Below are 18684 nucleotides of genomic sequence, written 5' to 3' on the forward strand. Positions count from 1 at the left end.
TTTTTTTTTTTTTTTTTTTTTTTTTTTTTTGTGAGACCGAGTTTCACTCTTGTTGCCTGCGCTGTAGGGCAGTGGCGCAGTCTCGGCTCACTGTAACCTCTGCCTCCCGGGTTAAAGTGAATCTCCTGCCTCAGCCTCCTGGGTAGCTGGGATTACAGGCACCTGCCAACACGTCCAGCTAATTTTTTTATGCATTTTTAGTAGAGATAGGGTTTTATCATGTTGGCCAGGCTGGTCTCGATCTCCTGACCTCAGATGATTCACCCGCCTCAGCCTGCCAAAGTGGTGGGATTATAGGAGTGAGTCACCACGTCTGGCCCGCTCTTTCTTTGACTGATGAGCATTCTTTTTTTCCCATTGGACATAATGCAGAGAATTCCACCTCTAAAGTGTCCTTTAGGGCACTTAATTCAATCTGACAGCTATTCCTTTTCTTTTCATTGACAAATATAATGTTCATATTCTTTATAATAATTTGAATGAATGTGAAAGGATTACAAATCCTAATTAAATTTTTTATGTCATAGTATTTCAAAATAATCATGAAGCTTTTCCTTAAGAATACACAGATATTGCTCTACTCATCTTAAAATTGTTCTTAAAATTTAAATAATAAAATTGCTAGTGAGTCATTTAACCTATTTTTAAGGTTGGATTTTTGTTTTTAAATTTATAAACTTTGTTAGTACATTATATATTTCACCTAGTCCTTGTAATTTTCAATTAAGTGCATTCAGGTAGGTGTTTAGCAAGGTATAGCCTTTTTTGAAGCCACTAATGATCCCTAGAAATATTTTCAAAGTAAGTATAATTCATAGCATATTTTAAAATCTACTTTTTAGCTGATAAAGTCTGTAAACTTGTTGCTGAGTGAGCCCACTTTAGCGTGAAAGAGCAGTGAGAGGTCTCCTGAACCCATTTCTTCACCAAAAGCCATAAAGAGAAGGAGTTATACAGGTTTCCATGTTATTAGAGTCACTTTTTAAAAATACCAACCTTTTTGTGGAATGCAGATTCGCAGGCAAACCTTTATATGACAGAGTTTTTCTCTGAATAAATATTATTTGAATCTCAAGATTTTCAGAAAGAACTTGATCTAAAGCATTTACACCTTCTTGTCATTGTAGCTGTACTAGCAATACCTGAACTTGGACTGTACTTTTAAAGTCTGACTTCAGAGTTTATACACTTGTGTATAAAATTTATACACTATAAAGTTTATACACTTAACTATGTGCACTTAACTTGGGCAGTTCTTTCAGAATATATTTTGACATGTTATTTACTTCTTTGAATGTTTCATCCCAACAACTTGGTTTGGTTCTTCTTTGCAAGACAGATGATATTATTCCAAGCATTTCTTATCAGGGATTCTAACTGGTGCCATCAAACACAACCTGTTACTAAAATTTGCTATACTAATATCCAGAATGGACAATCCCAAGAGAGGGATAAGAGAGGTGAGGAAATGCTAAGATAAATCTTTAGTAAGCTGGATGCTGGGAACCAAATGTTCAGGAGGCTATTTCAGAAGCCAAGAGTCATCAAAGAAAGTGGGAGAGGAGTCTGACTGGAAGGGACCAGGAACAGGCTGGCCAGCGTCTAAACAGGACGAGGAGGCAGGGAAAGCCTAGAGATGACCTGAGCTCAACAGAGCAGAAGACAAGAGGAGCCTTCTAGAAAACAGCTGCTGTTTGGCTGAGGCTAAAGGTCAAGCCACATTTTGAATCACCCATCTGGGGGTCACCTTGCTTCATTCTTCACCTTAAAGTGATGCAAAACAGCTCTCCAAGACAGGAAGGGAGGCCCCTGACAAGGGCCTAAGCCATTTTTTCATCAGGGTGGGAGTTCATGGAAGGGAGGAGGAATTCATCAGGGACATGGGGATTGGAAAAGAGGGGGACAGAGGATTTTGATAGAGCCCACTGCTGCTTTACGCACAGATGACTTAGGTGTTGCTTTAGCCATTCTACTTCCCTACCTTCTCTCCATTCATTCTTCAAATGCTCCCAGCCATCTTCTCACCTCTATCCAATTCTCGACCCCAGCTATCAGGTTACGGGATATTTCTGACTACCCACTTGCTTTTATGAGGATGAGTTAGGGCGAGCGTGTATCAGTATGGACAGGTATTCTTATGACTTTCCAGCCCCCTCTCACCTGTGCTTGTTGCCTTCACCTCTGTTGTAGCAACTGTCACGCTGCACTGTGACTGTTTGAGGGTCCACAGCCCTCTCTAGGCTGAGAGCTTTTTAAGTTCAGTGTCTTTTTCTTATTCATTTTGGTATCCCCTGAACTAGCATTATTCTGAAAAATAATTGATAGAATCTTAATAAATTCTGCACGGTCTCAGAATTGTAACTAAGGCTTATCCTTCTGATAGTTAAGGGAAATGGAATTCCATGAAGCGGAAAGAAGTTAATCTTGGTAAGAATAAATGACAGGCTCATTGACTCTCAGGATTATGGAATTTATTCAGAACAGCCACCACCACCACAATTACGACCACTCTCACATCTAAGGCTTGAGTACAAATCTCTTTCCTAAGTAACTCCCCAGATGTGCCAAGGTATAGCACTCCAACACTCACCTGACCCCATGCCTGCCTCGACCAGTATGGACTCAAGTTTGAGACCATAGTCAATCAAGGGCTTAAGTTTAGGAAATCCTCTTGAGGCATCAGAGTAAAGAAGAAAACTTTAAAATGAGAAAAGGGAAAGAAAACTAGAATTCAGTAACAGGGGCACTTCCTCTAAGAAGTTTAAAAGACTTCTGTGATGTCATTTGTGATTGAGGTTACTTTATACGGTGAGATAAACTTCTTTCTTACTTAGGGCTCATTTATTCTGGCAAACTGTACTCTCTCTAGAGGGCATGATTATAAGTAGCAGTGAGTTAGAGCGAAAGGCCTTTTTTTTTTGGTTTGGGGTTTTTCGTGTCTTTTTCTGTCTCTTATCCTCCCGGTTCCCTGTTTCCTGCTTTCTATCTATGCACTTCATAAAAATGTGGCGAAGGGGTCTTCTCTTGGGCATTTGAATGCCAGTCAATTCCAACTCCTTGGGGGAACTATGGGTTTAAATAGTATTAAATCATTACCTTTCTAATTAATAGCTAATAAATTATTATCCAGTCAGGATTAATTGGATTTCTACTCTCTACCTCATTTAAAAAGAAAATCCTTCAGTGTGCATCTTGAAAATGTCTCTCCCTTCATCTTCGTTTTTCCCTTTAGACTACAAGGCTTTTGAAGAAGCTGCTGAACACTTCCAGCCTTACATCAAATTCTTCGCCACCTTTGACAAAGGGGTGAGTACCTACGAAACCCCAATTTGAACAGTGTTGTAGGAATGAAGGGTTAAAGGTTGAACTTCCCACCACTCTTTTTTTTCTTTTAGCAACGTTAACCATCCTCCCTTGCCTCTTTCTCTAGAAGGGTTAAGAATTATGTCACTAAATCATGACCGGATGAAAGATGAGTACAAAGGTGACTAATTCAGAGGATGGAAGACTATTCTAAAAACTTCCAAGGAAAAGTAATGGCCCCCCTTATCTTCTCATACACTGAGACGGGAAGTGTGCGGGCACAGAGCGTGCCAGCCCACTGACCCATGCTTCCTTTTTCCTTATGGCGCATCCTCTCTCTTCCTGGGGTTGCATACTTCCCCTTCTACTGGGTCGGGATGGGGAGTAGAATGGGAACTCATCTGTGGTGAGTTCAAGCAAGTGTTCTGTGAAGAATAGGAGGACGCCAGTGAGCTGGAGCAGAGAAGGGGCCTGGTGGGATGAGATTGCTTTCAGTTCATGTCTGTGATGAACCACTTCTATGGATGTGGCCCTGTCTTTAAGCCTAGGATCCAGAAGACAGGTCTATAATACAAGTAATATAATCTAAACTTGAAGAATGTTTATCCTAATTAGTTGGATTACAGTTGGGAGGGATCTTGAGCGAGAATATTTTTTTAAAAAATAACTATCATGTATTAAGTATCTATTATGGACCAGGCGTTATGGCTGAGGCCTGTAATCTCAATACTTTGGGAGGCTGAGGCGGGTGGATTGCTTGAGGCTTGGAACTGGACAACAGCCTGGGCAACATAGTGAGACCCATCTCTACAAAAAATACAAAAATTAGCTGGGTGTGGTGGTACACACCTGTAGGTCCCAGCTACTTGGGAGGCTGAGGTGGGAGGGTCACCTGAGCCCAGGAGGTTAAATCTGCAGTGGGCCATGATCATACCTTTGCACTCCATCCTGGGCAATGGACTGAGATCCTCTCTCAAAACATAAAAATATAAAAAATAATAAATTTTTAAAAATCATGTGCCAGAGTCTGTGCTAAGAAGTTAACAGGGATTTTCTCACTTCATCCCCTCAACACTCCTAAAGAGAGGAGTTAGTATTCTCATTCTACAGAGGATAAAACCGAGGCCCTGAAAGATTAAGTGGTTTATTCATGGTCATACAGTAACTGGATTGAGAAGCTTGCTATAATCTCAGACCAGCCTGACTCCAAAGTCAATGCTCTATCCTACTGTATTCCAGAGAAAGAAGCCATATATGCAAATTGCCTAGCTGGTGTTTGGCACACAGAAAGCATTCAGTAACAGTTAGCCCGCTATGAGCACCATTGTTGATAAGAAGTCAGTCATCTAGGCCCAGGAGGTGGGAGGCTCGGATAGGATATTAGCAGAGAAAGGGAGGAACAGAGACGCCTAAGATGAATCCATTACTGACATTCGGTTCTGATGGACTAGGTGTGGCTAAAGTGGCTTCTGGGTAAGAATCCAGCTGAAAGGAAGAGAGAGGCAGGCCAATTAATTTGGCCAGGCAACAAAGCCTTAGTTTTTAGAGGGGTGGTTCAACGTTGTGCACAGGGTAGGATCTGTTTTTAGAAATGCCTCCTAGTATACCTGTACAGTTTCATGCCTGTGGCCCATGAAAAAGGTAAGATCAGGCTATGATTAAAAAGTCAGAAAGATGCTTTACTAAAACTCTGTAAGCCACTGTGTCCTAAGTGCCAGTGTTCACATAGCCTTGTGCGATTTCAGAACATTTAAAAAGACAAAGACACATGGAGGGGAGAGCAGCATCAGTTGGGGTGGAAGGGGTGTCCAAGGGGAGATGGGGGGGTCCAGAAGGCATGACTGCACCCGGTAGAGCCTCAGTGGTGTCCAGCAGGAAGTGCTGGAGCAGAAGAGGGGAAAAGTAATAAATGTCGTGAAGTGGCTGAAAGGGTCTGTTTGTACAACACACTCCAGGGGATCTCAGAGGGACCTGGAGGTGCTTTGTTGAGGTCTGAAACCAGGAGAGGCAAGGGACAAGGAAGCACTAATGAAGTCACAAAAGTGCAAAAAACAACTGGCACTAGCAAAAGTGGATGTGACAAAAAGACCTGGCCATTGATGAGATGATAAGAGGAAAGAAGTCCTCAAACTAACTTAAGACAGCAAGTCTTGGCTTCAAGACAGCAAAAATTACGAAGCTCCTGAAAACACTAGGAAATCCAGGAAGAAGAATCTATTGAGGAACATGAGATGGGGTTATGAGTTCAATTTTCTAAAAGTTGGGAAAACATTCTACTGGAAATGTCTTTAATTAATTCAGTCATTCATTCACTCAGCAAGTGTTTCTTGAGTGCCCTTTATGTGCCAGACACTCTTCTCAGTGCCAGGGACACAACATTAAGTAAAGCAGATTCTTGCCCTTTAGAATTTAAAGTTTAGTCTGGGAAAGAAAAGATGGAAAGATAGAAAGTAAATAAAGAGAGTGAGATGTCATAGCTGCTGATGTAAATTTGACCGTAGGTTCCCAACTAGTCCATATTAGTATCCTTGAACAAGCTTTTTTTTTTTTTTTTTTTGAGGGGGAGTTTCGCTCTTGTTACCCAGGCTGGAGTGCAATGGCGCGATCTCGGCTCACCGCAACCTCCGCCTCCTGGGTTCAGGCAATTCTCCTGCCTCAGCCTCCTGAGTAGCTGGGATTACAGGCACGCGCCACCATGCCCAGCTAATTTTTTGTAGTTTTAGTAGAGACGGGGTTTCACCATGTTGACCAGGATGGTCTCGATCTCTTGACCTCGTGATCCACCCGCCTCGGCCTCCCAAAGTGCTGGGATTACAGGCTTGAGCCACCGCGCCCGGCGAACAAGCTTTTAAAACCACTAATCTCTGGACAACAGCCCTGAAAATTTTAATTTTTTTTAGGGTTGTGACAGTGTCTTGGAATCTGCATTTTAAAGCCTCCCAGGGAATTTTAAAGGGTGTGCAGGTTTGGGACCAGCACTGATCTGTTGATACCAATCCTGCATCAAGCCACATGAAGGTCCAATCTCTCTGAAGATACAGTTGGGGCAGGAAAGTGTAAGAGGGCCAAGGTCAGCGACCACTCTGCTGTCCCTCACAGCCTGAAAATATCAGTTCCTACAATCCCACGTGCCTTCCCCTGGCCTGTTCCTCTCTCTGTCTGAGAGAACAATAAGACGAAAAGTCACTCTCTTTTTTTTTTTTTTTGAGATGGAGTTTCACTCTTGTTACCCAGGCTGGAGTGCAATGGCGCGATCTCGGCTCACCACAACCTCCGCCTCCCGGGTTCAGGCAATTCTCCTGCCTCAGCCTCCCGAGTAGCTGGGATTACAGGCACGCGCCATCATGCCCAGCTAATTTTTTGTAGTTTTAGTAGAGACGGGGTTTCACCATGTTGACCAGGATGGTCTCCATCTCTTGACCTCGTGATCCACCCGCCTCGGCCTCCCAAAGTGCTGGGATTACAGGCTTGAGCCACCGCGCCCGGCCAGTCACTCTCTTTTTTAAATCACACTGGAGCCAAAGGGAACTGCAACTCTCTAAACAAAGTTAGTGGAGAAGGTGGATGTTGGGAAGACCTAAATTTATTAGGTTGATGCAAAAGTATGGTAAAAACCATTACTTTTGGCAAAAACCGCAATAGCTTTTGCACCAACCTAAAACTTTGCGTTGGTTTCATTGACAACAACTAAAATGGCTTGCCAACTTGAGGAAAAATGATCCGTATCAAAAGTCATACAAATGTCAGAAAATCAGCATTGTACTTTGTAATTTTCTTATCTTTGTCAAAATCTATTCCAACTAGTTAACAAAAGCATGAAAGAATTCATTTTTATGGACCTATATGGTTCTTAATAACATAATTTATTCTTATATAATGCTAATACCCAGGAACCTGGTCTCCTCCTGGAATACTGCCTTGGATTCAGTAGGCCCCAGTAAATACTTCCTGAATAAATGCTTCAACCCATCAAATCCCCTTCAGTCCTTACTGTCCAAGACACAAATAATAATGAAAGGGGGGGCAGGGCGGGCATGGTGGCCCGCTCCTGTAAGCCCAGCTACTCAGGAGGCTGAGGCAGGAGAATTGCTTGAACCCGGGAGGTGGAGGTTGCAGTGAGCAGAGACCATGCCATTGTGCTCCAGCCTGAGCAACGAGAGCAAAACTCAGTCTCAAAAAATAAAAATAAATAAAGTTTTTTAAAAAAGAATGAAAGAAAGAGATTCGCAGAGATACAACATGAGGGCACTCCATGATGGTGGTAAGGAGATAGTGAAGAGATCCCTCGGAAATTTTACTCAACATTTCCAAGACTTAAATTAAGGACACAACAATTTCTACGTTTATAGACAGAACGTGGACCCAGGCATTGGCATTCAGGGACCAGAGACTCCCCCCACCAGCATGTGGGTCTGACTCTGGCTCTGCTCCCTCTGGACCTGTGAACCTGACACATTTCTTATCCAGATTGTGCCTCAGTTTCATCATTTGTAAAATAAGTGAAATAGTCATTCCTACCGTATACAATCAAAGTGAGAATTAAAGAATAAACCTAAAACACCTGGCAGCAGTGTCTGGCACATGATAAGCACTCCATATGTTTGTTATTATTCCTGTTTTCATTCTGATCACTTCTCCTTTATAAAAACAGTCTTCTGCTTCCTAGAATATATAGTAAGTGAACTCAGAAAACCAGAATTCAACATCACTTTCTAGCCCATTCCACCATAGGCACAGCTTTGCAAAGAACTGTGTATAAACTCAGACACTAGCTGTGTGTTTGCTCTTTCCCCCTCCTTGGCTCCCTGCCTCATCACCCCATCATCTGTATCACCCCCTATCCTAGAGAAGAGGGAAAAACAGTTAAAAAAAAAAAAACCTCCATGTCTCCCTCTCTTTAAATCAACCTGACGATAAAATCTCCTTTGACTGACTATAGCTGTCAACATGGCCTGTTTCCTTTATCTCTGAGTAGGATGCGGGAATTCCTTCCTCATAAGTACTATATGAAATGTCTTTTGGAATATAGTGACCTGGAATTAGTAGCAACTGATGACAAAAACCATATGGATGTCAGTGTTTCCTCAGCGTGGACCTCCTTGTGTAAGAGCTTATGCAATCCCTAACTCCTCCCCTTCCCCAGGCCACGTCACCACGGGTTACCACCACAGAGCATCGGCTCTTAGGCAATTCCTCTTCAGCTTCAAAGGAACCACTGTTCATCCCTGTGCTTTCTTGAACCATGGCTCTGAACTAGAAAAGAATGGCATTTGGTTTTCTACAGAGGGTTGCGCATTCCTGGCCTCTCAAATCATTTCACAAACAGAGGTCCTGAGTTCAGCAGCCGTGCAGGCAAACAGCAACCATTCTGCCTTGACAACACACAGAACATGTGGCCGCTTTAATCCAGAGAGAAAATGTCTTCCAGGCTATGGGCTGGCTCTCTGAGCTCTTTATCTGTTGTAGGATGAGCAACTTATCTTGCCAAGTTCCAGTACTGAAAGTCCTGAAAGTCCTGCCTCCCAGGAAATCCTTTCACCCACAGCAAAGCAAGATGGTCAGTTACCTCATGACCTCTGACACACTAGGCAGCTCCCAAAACCTGACAAACCACAAAGCAAGCTGGGTACTGAGAGATCTAACTCTAGGGCCAGCACTTCAACCTAAATACCAATTATGGTTATGAGCAGATCAAGGGCAGGCTAAGGGTTGGGTTCTGAGTCTGAGTACCTACATGCTTTAAAGATCTTCATCAAGTTCCTGTTCTATCAATGCTGGTTCTGTTAAATCCACACAACCCAAAATAGAAAACATGCTCCATTGGTATTTTCTTCCCATCCAGCCCTGCCAAATGCAGTAGAGTGATGGTGATTGCAGAATTAAATTTCCCACTTCTCATCCCAACTGCTCCCTGCCCCTGCCTGACCCTTATTTGTTAGATAAGTCTTTTTCTTTCCTATCTTTCCTTCTCTGATCACAAAAGAAGATTAGTCTAGCCAGGCCTTGGGTGATGGAGTTCGTAACACTTCCACATTGAAGTTAAAACTGTACATCTCTTTAAAATGTCTTTGCCAGAGAACATACACACTTGTCTTAGATGGACAGCACATTGCTATTCTAGACTAGCATTCGCGTAAACTTTGTCTTATTTCTAATGGTTGCAGGTTGCAAAGAAATTATCCTTGAAGATGAATGAGGTTGACTTCTACGAGCCATTTATGGACGAGCCCATTGCCATCCCCAACAAACCTTACACGGAAGAGGAGCTCGTGGAGTTTGTGAAGGAACACCAAAGGTGCCTGAGATGGCATGCAGGGGCTGGGGGGCTGAGGGCTGGGGAATGGAGAAGAACCTCTCTGTGCTAACATTTCAGACCCACCAAGAGCAGCAACCTAGTTAGTACCCCAGCAGTACAGAACTCAGTAGTATGGCTTTGTTGATCAGTGGTGCCTACCAGGGACATTATTACTTCTGAATGTAAGTCTGCACCTACAAGCAGGGTTTGATAAATCCCTCAGTCAGCAAATCCCCTCAAAGCCAGGGCAAGATATAAATATAATTCTATACTAGGAATGATAGCAATTTAGTGAAAGTTCCTATATACCAATAACCATGCTGAGTGCTTTAGGGAAACTATTTTATCTAGTCTCCAACCTTATGGAGTAATTATATTATCCCAATTTTGCAGATCAAGGAGTTGGACTCAGAAGTTAAGTAACGTAGCCAAAGATGAGCACTCTCTGCATAGAACTTCTGGGAGAGGAATGCTTGTTACCACTTAGTGTACCTCTAGCATGGATCAGCAAACTTTTTCTGTAAAGAACAAAATACTAAATATTTCAGGTTCTGTGGGCCAGATGGCGTCTGTTGCAACTACTTAACTCTGCAGCTGTGGCATGAAAGCAGCACGGATCATGTATAAACAGATGGGTGTGGCTGTATCCCAGTAAAAGTTTATTTAGGAAAACAGGAGGCCCTGGCTGGATTTGTCCCACCAGCTGTAGTTTTTTGAGCCCTGCTCTTGAGGGAGTAATGATACGGGAATATGGAACATGGCGGTAGGCTCACTGGCTTGTCTACCACCCTAGCCCACATGTGCACGAGGACGTTCCTTGGACGTGGAGCACTGTGATTGCCCTCACCCGGACAGTCCTAGTTACTTCGGAAAGGCAGCACTTGAAGGGACAAATATTAATATGCTCAGCACTATTTTCCAGTATTTTGAAAGAAATGAAACTGAACAAAATGTAGGTCCTATCTGCTCCCCCAAACATCTCTAAAGGACTTTTGATGGATCCCCCAGATGATTTAAAAAAGGCAGTTTTGACCTACAAAATCTGAGATTTCCTGTTTTTCCCCTCAGGTTGCCTATTCTGGCCTGCTCTGGGCTCTGCAGAGTGGTGACCGTCTGTGGCATCTTGCCCTGGGAATGAGCTGACCCTGTGCCCTCTGACCCACTGTTTGTAACAGACCTCATAATCCTTGGATCAGTGGGGTCTATGGAAAGGCTGGTGGCTTAGGCCCAGCTCACTGTCTGACACAGCAGAGCAGAGCAGACCTGTTTCCTTAGGGGACAAGTGGGCTTTTAGCGCTCTCCATGCCTTGCCAATGAACCAGCGTCTCATTTGACATTTCACCATGCTGTGGCTGCAGTATCTGTCACAGGGATCCCTACTCAAGGAAGTTCCTTCTTTTTATTTTTTTTCAGACCCACTCTACGTCGCCTGCGCCCAGAAGAAATGTTTGAAACATGGGTAAGAAAGGGGCAAACCTCTTTGCCCTGTAGAGATGAGTATAGTCCCCAAGAGCAGTGCTTCTTAGATTAAGTCCCCAAACAAACCAAGTTTTATTTGGCTGAGGTGGATGTCTAGATGAGTATCTGAAACATGGATAGTCCAGGTACGATGGCTCACACGTGTAATCCCAGCACTTTGGGAGGCTGGGGCCAGGGATCACCTGAGTTCAGGAGTCTGAGAGCAGCCTGGGCAATATAGCAAAACCCTGTCTCTACAAAAAATAGCCAAGCATGGGGCATGTGCCTGAAGTTCCAGCTACTTGGGAGGCCGAGGCAGGAGGATTGCTTGAGCCTGGGAGGTCAAGGCTGCAGTGAGCCGTGACTGTGATGCTGTACTCCAGCCTGGGCAACACGGTGAGACCCTGTTTCAAAAAAATAAAACAAAACAAAAACAAGGACAATGTCATGCTCAATTAAAACACAGTTCTCCATGGATCAACTAAGCCTCTTTGGTACTACTCACTAGGCAAAATAGCTCTGAGTTTATTTTCCATAGTGATATAGCTTCTGTTCATTGACCACCAGAACCACAGAGTAACACAGTGGAAGGAACTCAGGCTATAAAGTCATAGACACTTGGGTTCAAGTCCAGAATCTGCCACCTAGTAGCTTTGTGTCCTATATCAAGTCATGTGGCCCTTCTGAGCTGTCTGAATTTCCTCATCTACAATTGGGACTTTTTACAAGGATGAATGATATGAAGAATTCAGAATATGGTAGCTGTTTTTTTTTAAATATCAGCTGAAGGCACTGGCAAACAGCTGAGCCAACTTGTCCTCTAGGTCTGTGTCATGGATAATATGCCGAGCAGCTCAAATGGTGTTAGAAAGAGGGCCGTGGAGATAAACCCCCCACCCACACCTCAGCTTTGTACAGAATTTCATAAATAACAAAGGCTGTGGAGCATTTGTCAAAGCATTTCATGTCTCCTTTTACTTGGATCTTCCAATAGCTCTAGAAAGTGATGTACAACAAGTAGTAATCAGCCAGGCATAGTGGGGCACCCCTGTAGTCCCAGCTGCTTGGGAAATTGAGGTGGGAGGATTGTTTGAGCCCAGGAGCTTGAGGCTTCACTGAGCTATGATCATGCCACTGCACTCTAGCCTGGGCAACACAGCAAGACTCTGTTCCCACAAACAAACAAACAAGCAAACAAAACCAAGTAGTATTTTAGCCCCATTTTACATATCGAGAAACCGATGCTCATATTGATTAATCATTGAGGGACACATAACTAATAAGCATTAGTTCTTAGAACTTAAATGTAGGCCGTCTGGAGCCAAACCTCATGTTCTCTGCAGAATGCCTCCCCAGAGTGACCATGTGCCCACAAGGGGCCATTTGGGATGAGGGATGGGGAGGAAGAGAAAGGAATTAACACGGAAGTATTTGTCTATTTAATTCTTTGAGGTGATGGATGAACAAAACCAGGGAGTAACTTGACACTATTTTACTGGTCTGTAACTTACTTGGATGTTTGAAGGTAGAGCAAACATTTCACAAGATACCAAAGGGTAAATAATCCAGTCCAGAGGAGTGGACTATTTAATAACAACTCAGCACAATAGAAACAAACTTTCCTAACATTTAAACCTTTCAAAGATATTAAAACGGTCTTATTGGGAGGCATGGTGACTCATGCCTATAATTCTAGTACTTTGGGAGGCCAAGCTGGGTGGATCACTTGACATCAGGAGTTCGAGACCAGCCTGGCCAACATGGTGAAACCCCATTCCTACCAAAAAATACAAAAGTTAGCTGGGTGTGGTGGCAGGCACCTGAAGTCCCAGCTACTCAGGAGGCTGACATAAGAGAAGCACTTGAACCCAGGAGGCAGACGTTGCAGTGAGCTGTGATTGTCCCACTGCGGTCTAGCCTGGGCAACAGTGAAACCCCGTCTCAAAAAAGAAAAAAAAAAGAGAGTCTTGTATTTTAAAATAATAATAGCAAAAGGATATAATAACGCTTTAAAATATATCTTTTAAAAATTGTTTTTACTTTTTACCCTAAATTAATTTCAGACAGACAAACATAGTGCAAAGAACTTCATTATCTTTTCACCTAGATTTCCCAAATGTTAACATCTTACCATGCGTTCTCTCTGTCTACATAGACAAATAGATAGATAGATGATCAACAGATATAGATAGATAGAGAGAATTATCAAAATCAGGAAATTAACACTGATACAATAAGTTTACCACCGTTATTCAAGTTGGCCAGTTGTCCCACCAACATCCTTTACTGCAAAAGAAAAACTTCTCTTTTTCTTGGCCCAGGATCTCACACTTGAATTTCCTTATGTTTCTTTTTCTTTTATATGTTATTATTTTTGAGACGAATTCTTCCTCTTGTCATCCAGGCTGGAGTGCAGTGGTGCCATCTTGGCTCATTGCGACCTCTGCCTCCCAAGTTTAAGCAATTCTCCCTCAGCCTCCCAAGTAGGTGGGATTACAGGTACACACCACCACGCCTGGCTGATTTTTGTGTTTTTAGTAGAGAGGATTTCACCACGTTGACCAGGCTGGTCTCGAACTCCTGACCTCAGGTGATCATCCTGCCTCAGCCTCCAAAGGCAGGACGTATTACAGGCATGAGCCACCACGCCTGGCTTGCTCATACTTCTTTAGTCACCTTTAGTCTGTAACAGGGTATTGGTATTTGTCTTCCATGATACAAACTACCACTTTAAATTGAGGTCATTACTGATGCTCTTTTCTGCTATGGCTTTATCTTCAGTATTTTTCTCTATATTGTCGTTATTCCTAAGAGGCAAATCTCAATTATTTAGGTTCCAGGAAAGGAGGGAGTGTAACACTACGGACCCCTTCTCCCAGGACTTTCCTTCCGATTATAGCAGTATCACACCTGAGACCATGGCGTTCTGTAGATGGTGAGCCTGTGTCCTCACATATCCCACACGGCTGCAGAAATACTCCCTCTTGGCATATTAGAGGCAGATGTTCAGAAAGGAAGTTCACTATTGGGTTTCACTGGAACTCATTTTCTGCTTTCTTTTCATTTAATGAATAAGATAAATGACAGTCTTTTGCTATAACATAAAATAATGGTGATGACTTATATTCTCCACATTATTGTATATTGAATTGTTCTCTACTTGGGGAAAGGCAGCACACTGAATTTAACCAGGCAGAGAGAAGGGCAACTGAAATGGTTTATTCCTTCCCTCCCCATTCTGGAACGGCCCCATGACTTACCTCAGGAGCCCTAACCAGACCTAGTCAGCCCCTCATTCAAGTCTCCATCTAGAGAGGGAAGGCAGGACGGGACCTCCAGTGTCATCTTTGTTTCCTTGAAAGGGAGAAACAGGAATCAGTCCATCCAAGGGACTTCCGAGGAGCCACTTTCCATCCCCTTCTTCTACCTGTGCCCCTAGCAGGGCACTGCTCTAAAGAGTGGCGTCTCTGTGGGCCACGTGGCCACAGCCACTTAAACCACAGGTGTGGTTGTAGAAAGTGACCAGTTAATGAACTTTAAAGTCTTTATCTTTGGCCAGGCAAGGTGGCTCATGTCTGTAGTTTCAGCACTTTGGGAGGCTGAGGTGGGTGAATCGCTAGAGTCAAGGAATTTGGGACCAGCCTGGGCAACATAGGAAAACCCTGTCTCTGCAAAAAATACAAAAATTAGCTGGGTATAGTGGTGTGTGCCTACAGTCCCAGATACTTGGGAGGCTGAGGCAGGTGGATCCCTTGAGCCTGGAAGGCAAAGTCTGCAGTGAGCTAAGATGTGCCACTGCACTCCAACCTGGGCAACAGAGTAAAACCCTGTCTCAAAAAAAAAAAAAAAAAAGAAAAGAAAAGTACCTTCAACATCCACTTCCCCAGACATTGCAAAATATTTAAATAAGATGGGAAAGCTAGCTAGAGCTAAAACAACTATTGTTCTTTCTCTCTCTCCAATTGTGCAGGTTTTTAAAGATGCAGGCCATAGAAAACACATCACATATGATTACTAAAGAAACTGGTGCCTGGTAATATTTGCTTTGTGTACATTGGAAAGCTATTTATTTTAAATATTCAAAGAATGTCAAGGTGAGGCAGGACAAAGAGAGACCCAGTGCCCATCTGTCATTCACCTTGGAGACTCCACCCTCCATCCAGCCAGCTAGAGTCCTGGGGAACTGCCCACAGGGAAGGAGAGTCAGTAATTTCTTCTAAAAGAAGCCTCCCGCCATTGCAACAGCAAAGTACTTTCAAGATGGGGTCAGAGACCCCCAGACTTAGCATCTAGGTCACTCCACTGCATCTTAAATAGGGAGCCTGCTAATTTTAACTGTATTTTTTTCTTTGCATCTCTTCATTCAACATGAGAACAAACATTCAACAGAGACTGGGAGGAAACTGGGTAAAATATTAAGTGGTAATATATGTGGTTGGTAGGTAATTGATAAGTATAGTTTCTTCTTGGTATACCTAATATTTTTAAATTTTCTTCAATGAGTAAAGTTTTTATTGTCATACTCCGTTGAGTCTCTAGGTATTAAAAAGAACCTCTGTGCTAAGCAATGAGGTTATAAAAATGAACGTCGCTGTCCTGCCCTTAGGAGCTCAGATTGAGTAGATGGAACAGTCTCAGGACACACAAAGCCAGCCCAGTATGCTCCCTGCTGTGACAGAGGGGTGTACAAAGTGCTGGGGAATCCAAAGGAAGGGGTTCACTGAAGTTATTCCCAAATCTCCAGTTCTTTGGGAAATCTTGCACATGGTTCCTTTATGCATAGGTCTCTTTCCAGCCTCTTTCAACTTAAGAGCCATTGACCCAGGTTTGCAATGTCTTCTGCAAATCCTGCAGGGGGCAATCAATTGATGGACGCTGTTCTGCTGGTGGTGGTGAGAAAAACAGAGGACAGCTGCTATGGTCTGAATTTTTGTGTTCCCCCCAAAATTCATACACGAAAATCATAGCCTCCAAGGTAATGGTGTTAGGAGGTGGGCCTTCAGGACACGATTAGGTCTTGAGGGCTCAACCCTCATGTTGAGATTAGTGATGAGAGAGCTAGCTGATCCCTTCCACCGTGAGGACACAGCATGAAAACACCGCTTCTGAGCCAGAAAGCAGCCCTCGCCAGACACCAAATCTGCCGGTGTCTTGATTTCTCAGCCTCCGTAACAGTGAGAAATAAATTTCTGTTGTTTATAAGCTACCCAGTTTTTGATACGTTGTTACAGCAGCCAGAGTGGACCTAGACAGTGGGCTTTGGGGCCAGACAGAACTGGCTCGAATACCCCTTCTGTCACTATTAGTTCTGTGGCCTTAGGTAAGTCACTTTGATTCTTTAAGCATCAATAAGACTTTCTTATGAGATTTCAAGATAATGTACTTACAAAGTAAGTACAGAAAAAGTGGTAAATGGCAGATACTGTTGTCATTTTAATCATCATTGTTATTTTAAGGCATAATCCTTTTTTTCAGTGAGCTTGCCATCTAGTTGAGGAGGGAAGATTCATGCAATTGGAAAGAGAATTTCCAAGATAATGTGACCTAAAGGGGTTCTCAGTCCTCAAGCCCCCGTGGCTCTTCCTCCCCTGTGCAAGCTGAGTTCTCACTGAGTAACTCCAACTTGCCAGGTTGCCCTTGGATTCTTGCTCTGTGACTTTATTACTTGAAAATGCCTGGCACCTAGCGCTGGCCTGCTTCCTTATGGTTGTGGAATACAAGTCTTTGCGCTGAATATTTGTGACCCACAAAGAGATAGGCTCTTTCCCTTGGTGACAGTGCTCCCTCCAGGAACCATCTTGGATCTGGGGAGTGACAGCCGTATTATGAGCAGCCTCCTAGAAAACAAATATGGATTCTTAATTCTAAAGCCAATTTCCAAATGCGTTCTAGAAGGGCACACAGAAATGAAGTCAGATTCACAGAGTTAACAGCACTGATTTCCTTCTGCTGGCAGGAGACAGAGACACAGGCTAGCCTAATGAGAACTGATCGGGATGTTCTGTCTGGAGATAATAGCAAATGTAAAACAGTGAAACCTCAGACTCCCCTTCTGGTGGCTGTCGGAATTGAGCAATAAGCCGGCACACACGGGCACACGCATGCATTTATCTGTAAAATTAAATTCCCCAGAGAAATCTGACCAAGGCAGTGCCCACTCTCTTGTTTTTAATAATAATATTTTCCATTTAATCTTTCTTAGAATTTGTGGAGGTTTTGTCCATTCCAAACTCAAAGGAAAAACATTAGCATTTAGATAGGATTGTACCAGCATTAGAATCAATTGAAATGGAAACAGAGATCATGGGAAGGTTGAGACGGCTGGAGGTTTCTCCATGGGATGATTCTGATATGACATCCAGGGCACCCAAAGCATACCTCTCCCCGTGTCTCATCGTCAGCATGCACTCAGCTTTGTCCACAGGTGCCTCTTTCTCACACATATTCCTCTCCAAGTCTCCTGAGAATCACATTTCTGATAGCAGAGCCCCTTCCAAGCTGTAGCTCCTCTTCCTCCCGGAATAATCATTGCAAAGGAGACACAAGGCCTTGCTGTCCTTGGTGCAGAAACATGAAATGCCCCTTGTTTGCCCCATAGACTTAAAATACTCCCTCTAGGTTCTTCTTCCTGCTCCTGCCCCCACAGCCACACACACTTTTCTCAGTCACACGCCCTCAACCTTCCCTACACTCAAATTCCAGACTCTTCCTGCAGCGTCAGCAATGCACTGGAGGCCTATACTGACTTGGCAAGGACTTCAAGGAAGTCACCTAGAGGTCACAGTCAGCAAAGTGTTCCCTACACACATGGGTTCTGCAGGCAGGGTCCTAACAGGGAAGCACAACCCTTGTATGCAATTCTCGTGTGAACAACACCAGTCCACACCCTAACTGACCTCCGTGATTCCTGTCTGCCATCCATTTGGGAATAGTTTCAGTATCTGTCCGCAGCATTAGGAAGCCTCCGTAAGCTGGTACGTCACTGACTTTATCTGCCGATGGTAAATTATTGAAACAGAGACTGACGGCTGTATTTACTGGGCTGCCTCTGGAGCCACCGTTGCCCTCAGATCTCCTGATAAACCAGACTCCTGTTCTTTCTCATTTTGCCTTTTACTGCTGCTCTCCTGGAACCACCAGACCACAGGAGTGAGACTCGTTTAGTGCTAATGTCTTGTGTGTGGTTGGTATTCTTCTGCCTTGCAAACTCATTTATCGGAATCTTTGATCAAAACCCTATGCATTTCTTCCAGTTGCTCATCAGCATTCCTTCCTTAATGTGAGCCCCACTGTACTCTTTGCCTCTGTGTTCATCTCCCCTCCACGCCTCTTCCAACCTCTCCTGTTTCCATTCCAGCTTCTGAGTCCCTGTCCCTGGCCCAGCCTTTTGTATCCCCCCAGCTGGAAGTATAACTTTTGATTCTTTTCTCCTACAGGAAGATGATTTGAATGGGATCCACATTGTGGCTTTTGCAGAGAAGAGTGACCCAGGTAGGAAACCTTCACTTTGCCCTTTTACACGTTTAGCAAGAACTGATTTCTCACCTTTGTCAGCCCTCAACTTTCTCTTCCCTCACATCCCATCGACAAGGCAACTGTAAGATATTGGGCACCCCCTGGTGGTCACT

General features: G+C 43.7%; 1 protein-coding gene across 1 annotated transcript in view; it reads left to right on the forward strand.

The window, feature by feature from the left end:
* CASQ2 (calsequestrin 2) overlaps window positions 1-18684 on the forward strand; it is a 65403-nt gene that overhangs the window by 28743 nt on the left and 17976 nt on the right. The window contains exons 5-8 of the mRNA XM_032249635.1: window positions 3233-3306; window positions 9468-9598; window positions 11012-11057; window positions 18493-18547. Coding sequence (XP_032105526.1) covers window positions 3233-3306; window positions 9468-9598; window positions 11012-11057; window positions 18493-18547 — 306 coding nt within the window. The remainder of the gene's footprint in view (window positions 1-3232; window positions 3307-9467; window positions 9599-11011; window positions 11058-18492; window positions 18548-18684) is intronic.

This window comes from Sapajus apella, unplaced genomic scaffold (genome assembly GCF_009761245.1).
Source record: "Sapajus apella isolate SASKATOON/1434 unplaced genomic scaffold, GSC_monkey_1.0 scaffold69, whole genome shotgun sequence".
Classification (NCBI taxonomy): Eukaryota; Metazoa; Chordata; class Mammalia; order Primates; family Cebidae; genus Sapajus; species Sapajus apella.